General features: G+C 43.4%; 1 protein-coding gene across 6 annotated transcripts in view; it reads left to right on the forward strand.

Annotated features, from left to right (window-relative positions):
- elmo1 (engulfment and cell motility 1 (ced-12 homolog, C. elegans)) overlaps positions 1–13,222 on the forward strand; it is a 321,507-nt gene that overhangs the window by 195,895 nt on the left and 112,390 nt on the right. For all 6 annotated transcript variants that reach the window (XM_068056594.1, XM_068056610.1, XM_068056619.1 and 3 more), the window contains 2 exons: positions 2,258–2,366; positions 11,552–11,688. In XM_068056594.1, coding sequence (XP_067912695.1) covers positions 2,258–2,366; positions 11,552–11,688 — 246 coding nt within the window. The remainder of the gene's footprint in view (positions 1–2,257; positions 2,367–11,551; positions 11,689–13,222) is intronic.

The raw sequence follows: 13,222 nt of genomic DNA on the forward strand, positions 1-13,222 counted from the left end.
ATCAATCAGCTCCAGGACTTGTCATGTGGTGTGACCTTGTGGAAACTAGGCGTGGGATTATATCCTTTCTTTTTATCTCTGAGTGATAACTAGGGGTGCTTTCTCTTTTGTGGGGGAGGGGTGTGGCAGTGTCTGTCATTGTTCATGAATAAGATTTGATATTTCCAACTAAACTTAAAGCAAGCCAGAATGGCAGTCAATATGTGTTACCTGGTTACATCTACATCTCATTCCGAGGCTTGAATCAAATACCATTGACAGCATTGTTATTTTATGACTTCCTGTCTAAATATGCACAGATTTGGTGCCACGAAAATATGCAACTGAGGCAATTTTATATTTGTTCAGCTGTAAGGTTGATGCTATTGGGCCACATAGAATTTTGAGATTGTAAATCTTCTGCGTGACACTTTGAGAGATTGAAGGACTTTAAGTTTTCAACATAGTGTTGGAAGTGTCTCAAAAGACTTCTTTCTTCCCCTCTTACTTGCTGCTTCCACATATATCAGTGGGCCACTTCCTGCAATGCTACACTATAAAAGGCTGTTGGGAGACAGACATGCATCGCTTAGCATTGCACTCTGCCTGATTGCTGTGCTGCTCTGTTTCTTCTCTCTCCTCCCCATTGCATTTGTAGGGAAAAACTTTACACGGCACATTCCCAATGTGCAAAGCTAAGATGGGGATCTTGATGTATTCACATTTACATCATCTTTGTACTTCTGGTCAGCTAGTATTATCCAGTGAACCTAGAAACCCCAAACTGTAATACAAGAAGTCTTAATTACAGTAATTACATGATTGGAGCAGACAAGAGGGTTTATCTGCAGTGCAAGTGATGCTAGTGCATTGCCACTGCATGCCATTCTGCGCCCTAGCAGGTTAGAACTGTGATGTGTAATTGCACAGTTCATCAGCATGCACACTACCTCTGAAAAGGAATTGAACCATGGTTTTTCTGAAGCAAATATGCTGCCAGCTTCTGTTGCCTGCCATCAAATATTGCATATCCATTCTAACTAAAGTAATGGAACATGGTGTAAGTGTCATTCTCATTGCAAGAAATAACACCAGTGGAAACGTAGGGCTGAATTTTATGAGCCCCTCGACACCATGGGCCATGGCAGAGTGGGGGGGGGGTGGTGGGGGGCACGTAAAATTCTGCAGGGAAAGGCCCGCCTCGACCCCCAACGTCGAGAAGGGCTTGCCACGTATTACCGGCAGCAGACCTCAGTGTGGACTCCCTGCCGCTTGTCACTGGGGTCTTCATCTACATATTCAAATCAACCTAAATTATATGTAAATGAACTTACCTGCTGGCGGTGGCCGTCCCACACCGATTTTACAGCTGCAGTTTATACCTCGTGCGCATTCGGAACTCCGTATTTTACTCTGTTTTTATTGGCTGTGGGGATGGTGGGAAGGGATTGAAGGGCAAAGAGTGCAAAGTTTGGGGTTTAAAGGTTGGCATTGTCAAAAATGGTTTTTCGGGGGGGAAGAGGGAAATAAATGGATTGTTTGATCTTTGGGGGGTGTGGAAGTAGCGCTTTTATGTTCAATTTAATGTTTTTATTGAAAATTATAGTGCTGCTCCCTTTAAAATTTTACATCAGCTGTCAGGGCTTGTAGCCCTTTAAAAATGGTGCCTGCGCGGTGGCGCTGGACACCGTTGCCAGCGGCAACCCCCTCTACGTCATCGGGGGCGGCCGCCCTGTCCCCTCTATTTAAATCAGCCCCCACGTGTAATATCGCGGAAGCTGTGCAACGACACTTCCATGTCGGAAGGCCACCGAGTTCAAAGCACACTGCTGTGGAGCGCAGTGCGCTAATAAAATCCAGTCCGTATTGTGGGGAGTCCTAAACTACGGGCCATAAATAAGAGTTAGTTACCAATAAATCCAATAAAGAATTGAGAAATTTCTTTACCCAGAGAATGGTGAGACTGTGGAACTTGCAACAACATGAAGTGGTTGAAGCAAGTAACATAGATGCATTTAAGAAGAAGCTAGATAAGTACATGAATGAGAAAGGAATCAAAGGATATGTTGATAGGGTGAGAAGAAGTAAGATGGGAGAATGCTTGTGTGGAGCATCAACATTAGCATTGAGCAGTTGGGCCGAATGGCATGTTTGTAGAATTTGTTGTAAAATTCTATGTAATTTATGTCTAAAGCCATTGACACTGATTCTACTACTGTGCTGACTGCGCAGAGCAATTGATTATAACTTTCTTACCCCTGCTGCGGATTCTTCCTAGATCGTATTGGAGAACAGCAGTCGAGAAGACAAACATGAGTGTCCATTTGGTCGTAGCAGCATCGAGCTCACCAGGATGCTGTGCGAAATCCTTAAAGTGGGAGAACTTCGTAAGTTTTCATCTTGCCATTTTAAGTACAGTCGCATAATTCCAGTTTAATCAACCAATTCATTACTTCAATGAATTAAAATTTCAGAGTAGGTGAAGGAAAGGACACAGGATTTGTTTTATGTGGCAGTAGCCATTACTTTCAATTAATTAAGATTTTTGTAAAATTTATTCATACTTACAGATGGTTGATGAGCAGTGGCTCTTGGCAATTTAGACTGCAGATAGGGATCAATTTATTACCAGTAGGTTGACAAAACTGCTTGGAATGACCAAACAAGTTTTGGAAATGTAAACAACAGCAACTTGCATTTATATAGTGCCTTTAACACAGTAAAATGTCACATCATGCTTCACCAGAGTGTTGTCAATTAAAATTTGACACCGAGGAGATATTACAGCAGGTGACCTAAAGCTTAGTGATAGAGGTAAGTTTTAAGGAACGTCTTAGAGGAGGGGAGAGCGGTAGTGAGTCGGAGAGGTTTAGGGAGGGAATTCCAGAACTGAAGGCCGAGACAGCTAAAGGCATGGCCGCTAATGATGGTGCGATGAAAATCACTAATGGGAAAGAGGCCAGAATTGTTAACATAAATAGAAGATAGCAACTGTTTAATCTTTGCCTGTGTTTCTTTTGTTCATAAGTTAGAGTTTTGTGGCGCTGTACAAGCCAGTTTATTTTAATGCTGCTATACAAAGCATGGAAAAGCTTGGATTAAGAACAGCCCATGTATACAGGTCTGTTTTATTGTTAAGAAGTGAAATGTGTCAGAATTGCATGATATTATCAAATTAAAATGAGTAAGATGTGATAAAGAAAGGTGTGGAAGCATTTGAAGAGGGAGAAAGCGCAAGGCAGGGGCATTAGTTTTGTATAGTTACAGGGCTATGGGGAGAGTGGGCCAGTTGGATTTATTTGGATTTGTACAAGGCTTGTGGGAGAGAAATGAACAGTGGGATTAGTTTTGGATTAATACAGGGCTATAGGGAGAGAGAAGGGCAGTGACCGGTGGGCCGAAAGGCCTGTTTCAGTGCTATATCTCTCTATGGCTCTATAACTCTATGATATTAATTTTGGAATGTTGTAGGACTACGGGAGAGACTGGGACAGTGGGATTAGTTTTGGATTGGTCTAGTAAAGAGCCAGCCAGATGCGAAGGGCCAAATGGTAGCCTCCTGTAGTGTAAACTTCTAGGTTCCTGTGTCTGCATTATCTACTGAATGAACACCAGACCTATCCTGATTGTCGGAGGCATGGGAAATGGCAAAGCATCCTCAGGTTTGTAATGGTGCAAATATATTGCTGTTGTGTTCCAGGGATTAATTACCAATTTGTCAACTCCAATTGGAACTGTCAAGCATTTGATGGATAGCGCTTGTGTCGTCACACTTGTTATCTAAAGTCACAACTAGCTGACAGAACAGTAGAAGATGAGTTGGTTCAATTCAAAGGGCCAGTGAGCTAATTTGGAAGATGTTAAATGATTATCTTGCTATAAATAAGCTTCCAGTTTGAGAAGCTTTGCAGTCCTGCCCTGGTGCTTTTTGCATTTACTCTGGTGCATCGGCTTGCATTGACCTGAAGTAAAATTAATAAAGCACTTGGGAGATCTCAGGTATTTAAATATTGCTTGAAAAGCAAAGATAAAACTCATGTCCTTATCATCTCGTACTAAATCCTTCTGTGCTGTAACTTTTCTATGGTTCTATAATTAAGAGTAAATTAAATACAGTAATACTAGGCAGTCTCCTGTGACACACAGGGGAAACAGATTCAAATATTGACTGAAGGTGAAGCAGGGTTAGAGGCTGAAGATAATTTGACCAAATGACAGATGTAATTTAGTCCCCATTTTAATTTCATACTGTTAAGGTTAGGTAAGGAGGGTTTGAAGGGCTTCCCTCTTTTCCCTCTCCTTGTTTGACCACAACAGGTTTAATTCTTCCTTAATTCTTAGGGGCGGTGCAGTGGTTAGCACCGCAGCCTCACAGCTCCAGCGACCCGGGTTCAATTCTGGGTACTGCCTGTGTGGAGTTTGCAAGTTCTCCCTGTGTCTGCGTGGGTTTCCTCCGGGTGCTCCGGTTTCCTCCCACATGCCAAAGACTTGCAGGTTGATAGGTTAATTGGCCATTATAAATTGCCAATAGTATAGGTAGGTGGTAGGGAAATATAGGGACAGGTGGGGATGTGGTAGGAATATGGAATTAGTGTAGGATTAGTATAAATGGGTGGCTGATGGTCGGCACAGACTCGGTGGGCCGAAGGGCCTGTTTCAGTGCTGTATCTCTAAAACTAAAAACTAAAAAAAAAACTAAAACTAAATTGGTTGTACTGGCCGATTCAGTAGGTGTTTGATGACATACTTGCTATGATCATAACAAGGACAAATCGGACAGGTTTTCTTGAGTTAACAAAGAAAGAGGTTAGTACCTAAAACAAACTAATAAATAATAAACAATGTGCCAACTTTCACTCACACACACACTCTGGAGGTTTACACACACACAAACAGGTTACAGAGTGAGGAAAGGTAGATTGGTTGAGTTAGAGTCCATAGGAAAAAAGGGTATACAGTCTATGGGGATTGTTGATCCAGCTGGCTTCCAGCTGAAATTGGTGGTCCTGAGGCTTTTAGTTTGAAGAGGTAGATGTCTGGTTTGGTGAGTCTCTTGGAGACAGCGGTGCAGATGATTTCCTCCAACAAGGTTTCTGATTGGAGCCAGAGTTTGCAAAGGTGCTCAGTCAACAGGCACGATTTGAAAACTTTCAAGCTGGAATGGAGAGAGAGAGAGAGGGATCCCCACTTAGGGTCTGCACATGTCAGCGTCCAATTGCTTTTCCTCTGCCGCAGACAAAAAAAGTTTAAAACCACAGATGGGGAGGGGCTTGTCACATGAATTCAGTCATTCAAGCATAGCAGTTAGCAGTATTTCTCTCTTGCTAAAAATAACAGGTAGTTCCTTTTAAAGTTCCTGGGTCCTGGTTCTTGCTAGGGCATGAGCAGACATTTCGTCTCCCTCCTTACAAGCCCTGCAGTGTATGATACAGTGTTGCAAATTAGATAGCCATCATAAACTGCCAGCAAAGTCATCCTTTTAGCTGGCCTTTTAAAAAATATCTTTAAAAATATATAAATTCAGATCTCCAGTCAGTGGGTTAAAGAAAATGATCATTCAACAAAGCATATTGGCATAGCAATACATTCTATTCTTGTTCTTAAGTGGCAGCCTCTGTGTCACAATATTATGGGTTCAAACCCTGCTCCAGAGATTAGAGCACATAATGTAGGCTGACATTTCGGTTTAGTACTGAGGAGTGTTGCACTATTAGAGCTGCCATCTTTCAGGTAAGAAGTTAGACCAAGACCCCATCTTCCTTCTCAGTTGGGAAGCAAAATATCCCATGGCAAAACTTGGAAAAAGAGCAGAGGCATTCTCTCCGGGGTTCTGGCCAATATTTATCCCTTAAAAACTACAACCGATTATCTGGTCATTATCTCCTGTTGTTTGTAGGTCCTTGCTGTGAACAAGAAGTTTCCTACATTACAACGGTGACAACACTTCCAAAGTACTTCAATGGCAGTAAAGTGCTTTAGAATGTCCAGTGGTCATGAAAGGTGCTATATAAATGCAAGTTCTTTCATTAGAAGCACCTGATGTGTCCTCTCTGCAAGATGGCTTTTCTACTTACCCCCAAAGACATTGTTGACGGTGAAAGTCAGTAAAAAGTTCTGTGGAGCAATGCAGTAAATTTAAATGTTATGAGTAAGTGCAGTGGCTGACATTTAATATGGCATTTAAGTGTTTCGAAAAAAAAATTGGTGATGTTAATAGAAGGCCCTGAGGGAATAGAAGGTTCACTAGGTTGATTCCTAGGATGTGGGGGTAGCAGGTTGGGCCTACACTCATTGGAGTTTAGAAGAATGAGAGGTGATCTTATTGAAACATATAAGATTCTGAGAGGGCTTGACAGGGTTGATGTTGAGGGGATGTTTCCCCTCATGGGGGAGTCTAGAACTAGGGGGCACAGTTTCAAAATAAGGGATCTCCCTTTTAAGGCAGAGATGAGGAGGAATTTCTTCTCTAGTGGGCCGTTAATCTTTGGAATTCTCTACCCCAGAGAGCAATGGAGGCTGTGTCATCAAATATATTCAAGGCTGAGTTAGACAGATTTTTGATCTACAGGGGGAGTCAAGGGTTATGGGGTCCGGCAGCAAAGTGAAGTTGAGGCTAGAATCAGATCAGCCATGATCCTATTGAATAGCAGAGCAGGCTCAAGGGGTTTACTCCTGCCCCCTAGTTCTTATGTTCTTCTGAATAGAGCACTAATTGAAATCTATGTGTGGCTTGAGTATTGAGGCAGTCATGCTAAAGAGATTAAACGCAGTAAATTAGAGTAACCAGTGGCAGTGCTGCATATCATTCTTATCAAATCACAAACTTGCTGCAATGTGGGAATATACCTAAAAGTACTGGGAGGAGTATTTTTCATGGATTCATGGTTAATTTATTTGCGTTTCAGTCAAAAGCTCATCAAGTCTTTGCAAAGAGCTATTTTCCCTTGCGCTGGGGTTTTAAATAAGTAATTTGAAAGTGCTCTCTAAGTCCAGAGGGATATATAAATTTGCTGCGTAGGTGCAGAGGCATTGCACAAGTAGCTTATTCTGCCAGTGTGAGAATTGGACCATTTGACAGCTTTTAGGACTGTGCACTAGAATGGGTGTACACCAGCTGCAAATATCCTCAATGTGCAAGTCTGTCAGTAGCAGTATACATCGACCATTTTTCATGCGATGGGAGCATTAACTGAGCTTTGCTATTAGGTTGTTCAGAGCTTTGACGAGGCTCAGATTGGGAACTAAGCTGAGCAGCCATTGCCTTGTTCTTCTGTCCAGGCCTTTGGCTTTGATTTAAACTCCCACATTGACAGGGAACGAGGGATGGTTTTAAAATATCAGGGTCGAGCAAACTGACCACTGTCCACCCCTTCAAATTTTGAAATGCAGAAATCAGGCCATGGACGTGGTTGCAGCAAAGGCAGGCAGGGCTCCAATTTGCATCCCAAAGTCACTGTTTCTGACATTCCTGACAGATGATTCAAGGTGGGAGCTGCTGGCTCCCCAGGGTGTGGCTGTCTTAGCATTCCTTGAGGGCCAGATTAGTGTGCTCCTTCGGCATCCCCAGCCCTCCCGATCACAGGCCCTCCCAATGCCACCCCTCACCCCCTGCCCAAGCCTATCCTGCTGATCGCAGGCGTTCCCCCAGGCCTGCCCTGCCAATAGCAGGCTCCTGTCCCCCGGGCCTGCCCTGCCCTGCTGATTGCAGGCCCTCCCCTCCCCGGATGTGCCCTGCTGATCACCGGCACTTCCCCAGGCCTGTCCTGCTGAGCGCAGGCCCCACCCACCCCGCACCTGCCCTGCCCCACCAATCGCAAGCCCTCTTCCCAGGTCTGCCCTGCCGATCACAGGCCCTTCGCCCCCCCAGGCCTGCCCTGCCGATTGCCGGCCTTTCCCCCACATCTCCTTATTGACAGCCTCCCCCAAGCTTCCCAGTCGCCGGCCCTCCAAATCGCAGGGCCTCTCCCAGCTCTCCTGATTTCTAGCCTTCTCTCCCTCAGCCCTCCCAATCACAGCCCACAGCTGATGCTCCATTCTCAGTGCAGGGGCTGTGGCCTCCTGCCTCTAGTGTCCCCTCCTGCCCACTGGCCAGTCTGCCAATTTGGCTGACTGCTGTGCAGGAGGCAGCCCTATAATGCGGCATAGAATTACATAGAATTTACAGCACAGAAACATGCCATCTGGCCCAACTGGTCTGTGCTGGTGCTTAAGCTTCACATGAGCCTATTCCCTCCCTACATCATCCAACTTTATCTGCATATCCTTCTATTCCTTTCTCTCTCACGTACTTATCTAGCTTCCCCTTAAATGCATCAATGCTGTTCAACTACCCAATGTGGTAGCGAGTTGCACACTCTAACCACCCTCTGGATAAAGAAGTTTTTCCTGAATTCTTTATTGGATTTCTTAATGACTATCATATATATGGCACCTAGTTTTGGACTCCTTTAAGTGGAAATATCTTGTCTACATGTATGCTGTCAAACCCCTTAATTTTAAACACCTCTCTCAGGGTTAGAGTTTTCTTAGCTTTCAGCCTTCATTTTCTAGAGAAAGGAGCTCCAGCTTATTTATTTTTTTCCCAAAAATATACTTTGTTCATAAAATTTGTAAAGAAAAAATTACAAAACAATTCAAATTGGAAATTTCATAAAGTGCAATACACATCAGTTTCTTTCAAATATAGTACATGAGGTGCCTCACTACTCTTGCCATTTCAGATTATATTTACCATGTATATTTGCATTACATACCAAAAACATTCTCTGGTACATACAGCCCAAGGGGTTTTACATGGTTTCCAGCCCCTCAGTTATACTACGGCAGGAGGGCCTTACACAGTGGCCTTTCCTCATTGAGCCTTTGCGGCGGCTGCCCCAAGCTTAAGTGCGTCTCTCAGAACATAGTCCTGGAACTTGGAATGTGCCAGTCTGCAACACTCGGTCATGGACAGCTCTTTGCACTGGAAGACCAACAAGTTTCAGGGAAAACCAAAATGCATCTTTCATCGAGTTGAGCATCCTCCAGCAGCATTTGATGTTTATCTTGGTGTGCGTCCCTGGGAACAGCCCGTAGAGCAGAGTCCTATGTTACAGAGCTGCTTAGGACGAACCTCAACGAAATCCACTGCATCTCTTTCCAGACCTGCTTTGCAAAGGCACATTCCTGAAGGAGGTGGCTGACAGTCTCTTTCCCCATCGCAGCCACCTCGAGGGTAGCGTGTGGAGGTGGTGAGACTCCGGGGTACAGGAAGGATCTGACCGGGAGGGCACTTCTCACCACGAGCTAAGCTACGTCTTGGTGCCTGTTTGAAAGTTCTGGCAATGAGGCAAGCTGCCAAATGAGTTTGACAGTCTGTTCGGGAAATCATCCGACAGGATCCACCATTTCCTTTTCCCGCAGGACCTCGAGGACATTACGTGCAGACCACTGCCTGATGGACTTGCCTGGTAGTTATAATCCCTCAGTCCTGATATTCTTCCAACACTTTTTTGCACCTTCCCCAATGCCTCTATGCCCTTTTTGTAATATGATGACCAGAACTATACACAGCGCTCTAAATGTGTTTTGACCAAGGCTTTGTACAAATTTAACATAACTTCCCTGCTTTTCAATTCTATTTCTCTAGAAATAGACCCCAGTACTTTGCATTTTTTATGGCATTGTTGACTTGGGTTGCTACTTTTTTCCAAAGAGTGCACTTTGACCCATCCAACTCCAAATCCTTCAACCTTAGCTCTGTCCTGTTGTTGATTTTTTGCTCACATGTCCAGTTTTCTGTTTCAAATATGGTTGGGAGCATCAGCCTGTGGTGTCATAGAGAACACAACAAGTACCCAATCTCGGTTTGTGAGGAAGAGGTCAGGCACTTCCCTGGGATGAGTGAAATATGGAAGGAGAGTCATTGTCTGGAATAATCCAGGCTGCCGTGAATGTTGTAGGCAAGATCCAACTGAGGAAAAGAGACAAACAAAAAGGACTGTCCTCATCAAAATGCAGTTTCTCATTAGTTTTCCATATGATCTAACTAGGTATCCTCATTTATTCATAAAATCCACCTCTGCTTCAATTTGTTTGCACCATTGGTAGAAATGGAAGAGGAGCACAGCTGGTGAATCATCAGTCTTTAAATTAAAAGGAAGAATTTATTACTTTTGCTAAGCCTTGTGCTCGTCAAGGTTAAGGATGACTATGTTGGAGAGTGGGACCCACTTTCCAATCTTTTATGATCTGGTTCCAGCATCAAGCACTCCCAGGCAACTTCCTCTATTCTGTCCCAATGTTAAAAGAGAACTCCTTTCTGCTGCAGTGCAAATCTTTCCAATTCAATATCCATATCCCGGTGCCTTCTCTGAATGAGAGGAATGAAAGAAGAAAGAACTTGCATTTACATAATGTCTCCTCATGTCCTGAAGACATCCTAAAGTGCTGCAGAATGAATAAATTCACGTTGAAGTGTAGTCACAAATGATATGTTGACAAACACGGTAACCAATTTATGCTCAGCAAAGTTCCCCAAATGGCAAATTAAATGGAGATTGGAACCCACCGGAAGACAGCGGGATTGGGGCGGGCAAGTTACACAGGCTGTTTTAACTGCACGCCTGTCCACTTTTTGCTTGGTGGGCAAGGTTATAATTAGCCTTGTGTATCACGTCACCTCGAGTTACTTGAAATGAGATTGAAATTCAAAACAAATTTAATTTAAAATAAAATTTTAAAATATAAGGAAAGATTGTGCTACCTTGAATGGTTTGTCTATACTGTGAGCAGTACTTAATTACTTCCTTGACAAGAAATGTGATGAGTGGCTTCGAGCTATATGCCTCATTGCGAAAGACTTTCAGAAACCTTTTGTTTTATGTTATGAATTGATTCTGTGACAGTGAGGTTAGGCTGCCTGTGTTCCTGATGGATGAGCTATTTCTTGTTAAACAAGTTGAAATCTCACTGCTAACGCATCACTTTTAAATATAAAAACGGTTTTTTGTTCTTCATGTGTGCCTTCAGGACAGCAAGATATCACCTGGAAAAGTGATTTCCAACAATTGGTCACAATGTACAGGGTAACTTGAGTTTGGGGAGAATTTTGTATTGTTAGTTATATCTTTCGCATTATATAGACCTTAAAGAGATTGAAGGATAGTGGTGCTTCATTTTTGGTTCTGTAAATAATGCTGCATTGTATGGATTTAAAATTTTGTTATTCTTGACTTTTGTTATGGTATCACTCAGCACTAAAATGTATATGTTTAGTTGAGGCTTTAATCTTTTGAGATTGTGTATATTGTTATCTACTATCTAATATTTGAAGTGAGTGTGTAATGATGTTTTCTTTCTGCTTTCTATTTTACCCCTCCCCTGCTTCTCTTCAACCCCCTCCCCTCGCTTCTCTTCAACCCTCTCCCCTCGCTTCTCTTCAACCCCCTCACCTCTCTTCTCTTCAACCCCCTCCCCTCGCTTCTCTTCAACCCCCTTTGGTTCTCTTCAACCTGCCCCTTCTTCTGTACTCTCTCCTACTCCTCCCCCCCCATTTTTTGCCCCAATGTCCAATTCCTGCATAACCCTGCAGCCAGTGACACCTGCAACGAATTCCACCCCATGTTTTTCACCCATGACCGATCATTTGAGGAGTTTTTCTGCATCTGCATCCAGCTGCTAAATAAGACGTGGAAGGAAATGAGAGCAACATCTGAAGACTTCAACAAGGTCAGTGCTGTTGCTCTGTATTTGCAGGGTTGTGATAGAAGTGACGATTGTGTTTTTTGGTTTATATGCCAGCAGTGAAGGATGATCTACTGCAACACATTGTGTAATGCCAACATATACATTGAGAAATCTAAGTCCTGACATAGCTAACATATGGTGAAGTTGCTATAGCTTTAAAAAGAAACAGTACCAAGACCAGCTTCCTTTTGAATTTCATGAAGCACCTGAAATAACCATTCTGTCAAATGTTGGTGTGATATTGCTACAATGTGTGACTGCTTTTGATCTACTCTACTTCAGCAACAGTTAATTTTCCAGCAAGATTTTTTGAATTGAACCTTTTGTACAAGTCCGCAGAGATTTCGTGAGCGTAACCCTCAGCTGCTTCGTCCCAACCCTTCCAGTCTTCGGTGTGTAGAAACCTGTTTTAATGCAAGGCTGACATCAGGTGATCTTTCTAGCCAATATTCAAGCTGGTTAGGACTGCACATAAGCTCGTAGCTATATAGACAAGCTGTCCTTTAAATCCCCTGTTGTAATACAAGGCAGGGCACTGTGGATCTGCCAAGGAGCCGTCAGTTTTACTGGCTATCTGCTCCACAAGGTTTGCAGTGCAAATAGGCTGAAAATATATTCTGAACTGAATTCAGCTTCTAATAAATTAATGTAAAACATGCACATCACTCTTGGGGACAGGAAGAGTAAGTTGGTGACCTTCCAAGTGTTTCTCACTGCTAATGGTGTTCCAAACCACTGCTAGTGGTTTGAATGTACCCGGCTAACGTTGAAAATTTTTTTTCACGGGATGTGGGCATCGCTGGCTAGGCCACCATTTATTACCTGTCCCTAATTGCCCTTGAGAAGGTTGTGGTGAGCTGCATTCTTGAACTGCTGGTGTAGGTGCACCCACAGTGCTGTTAGGGAGGGAGTTCCAGGATTTTGACCCAGCAACAGTGAAGGAACGGTGATATAGTTCGAAGTCAGGATGCTGTGTGACCTGGAGGGGAACTTGCAGGTGTCTGCTGCCCTTGTTCTACTAGGTGGTAGAGGTCGCGGGTTTGGAAGGTGAGTTCCCAGCATAGTGGCCTAGGCCCAACCATCTTCAACTGCTTCATCAATGACCTTTCCTCCTTCCTCACCGCCATCTTCTTAAGGGCAATTAGGGATGGGCAGTAAATGCTGGCCTTGCCCGTAAAGTTCACTGCTCTCATTTTCAAATGGTGTATTGTGTTTGGGATGGCACCAGCATATTATCATACCCTTATGGAAGGAATCTTAAAAAATAATGACATGAAACTGGTTTTAATAGTGTGGTATATAAGAAGAAGGATATTAGTCTGGTTTCACGATTTCAGTTCTCAAATGAAACAAAGAATTGGCCTGGAAACAGAAAAAGGGGTAGCAATTGGACAACGTCCCCATTTTACTGGCGTAAAACAGGTGCAATGCGGCCCTATTTCTAGTACCAGCGCCTTGGTGTTTTAAAATGTATTACCGGTAATTGTATTGTGCCATTTTTCAGGCGTCTCTGACG

Source organism: Heterodontus francisci, chromosome 2 (genome assembly GCF_036365525.1).
Source record: "Heterodontus francisci isolate sHetFra1 chromosome 2, sHetFra1.hap1, whole genome shotgun sequence".
Classification (NCBI taxonomy): domain Eukaryota; kingdom Metazoa; phylum Chordata; class Chondrichthyes; order Heterodontiformes; family Heterodontidae; genus Heterodontus; species Heterodontus francisci.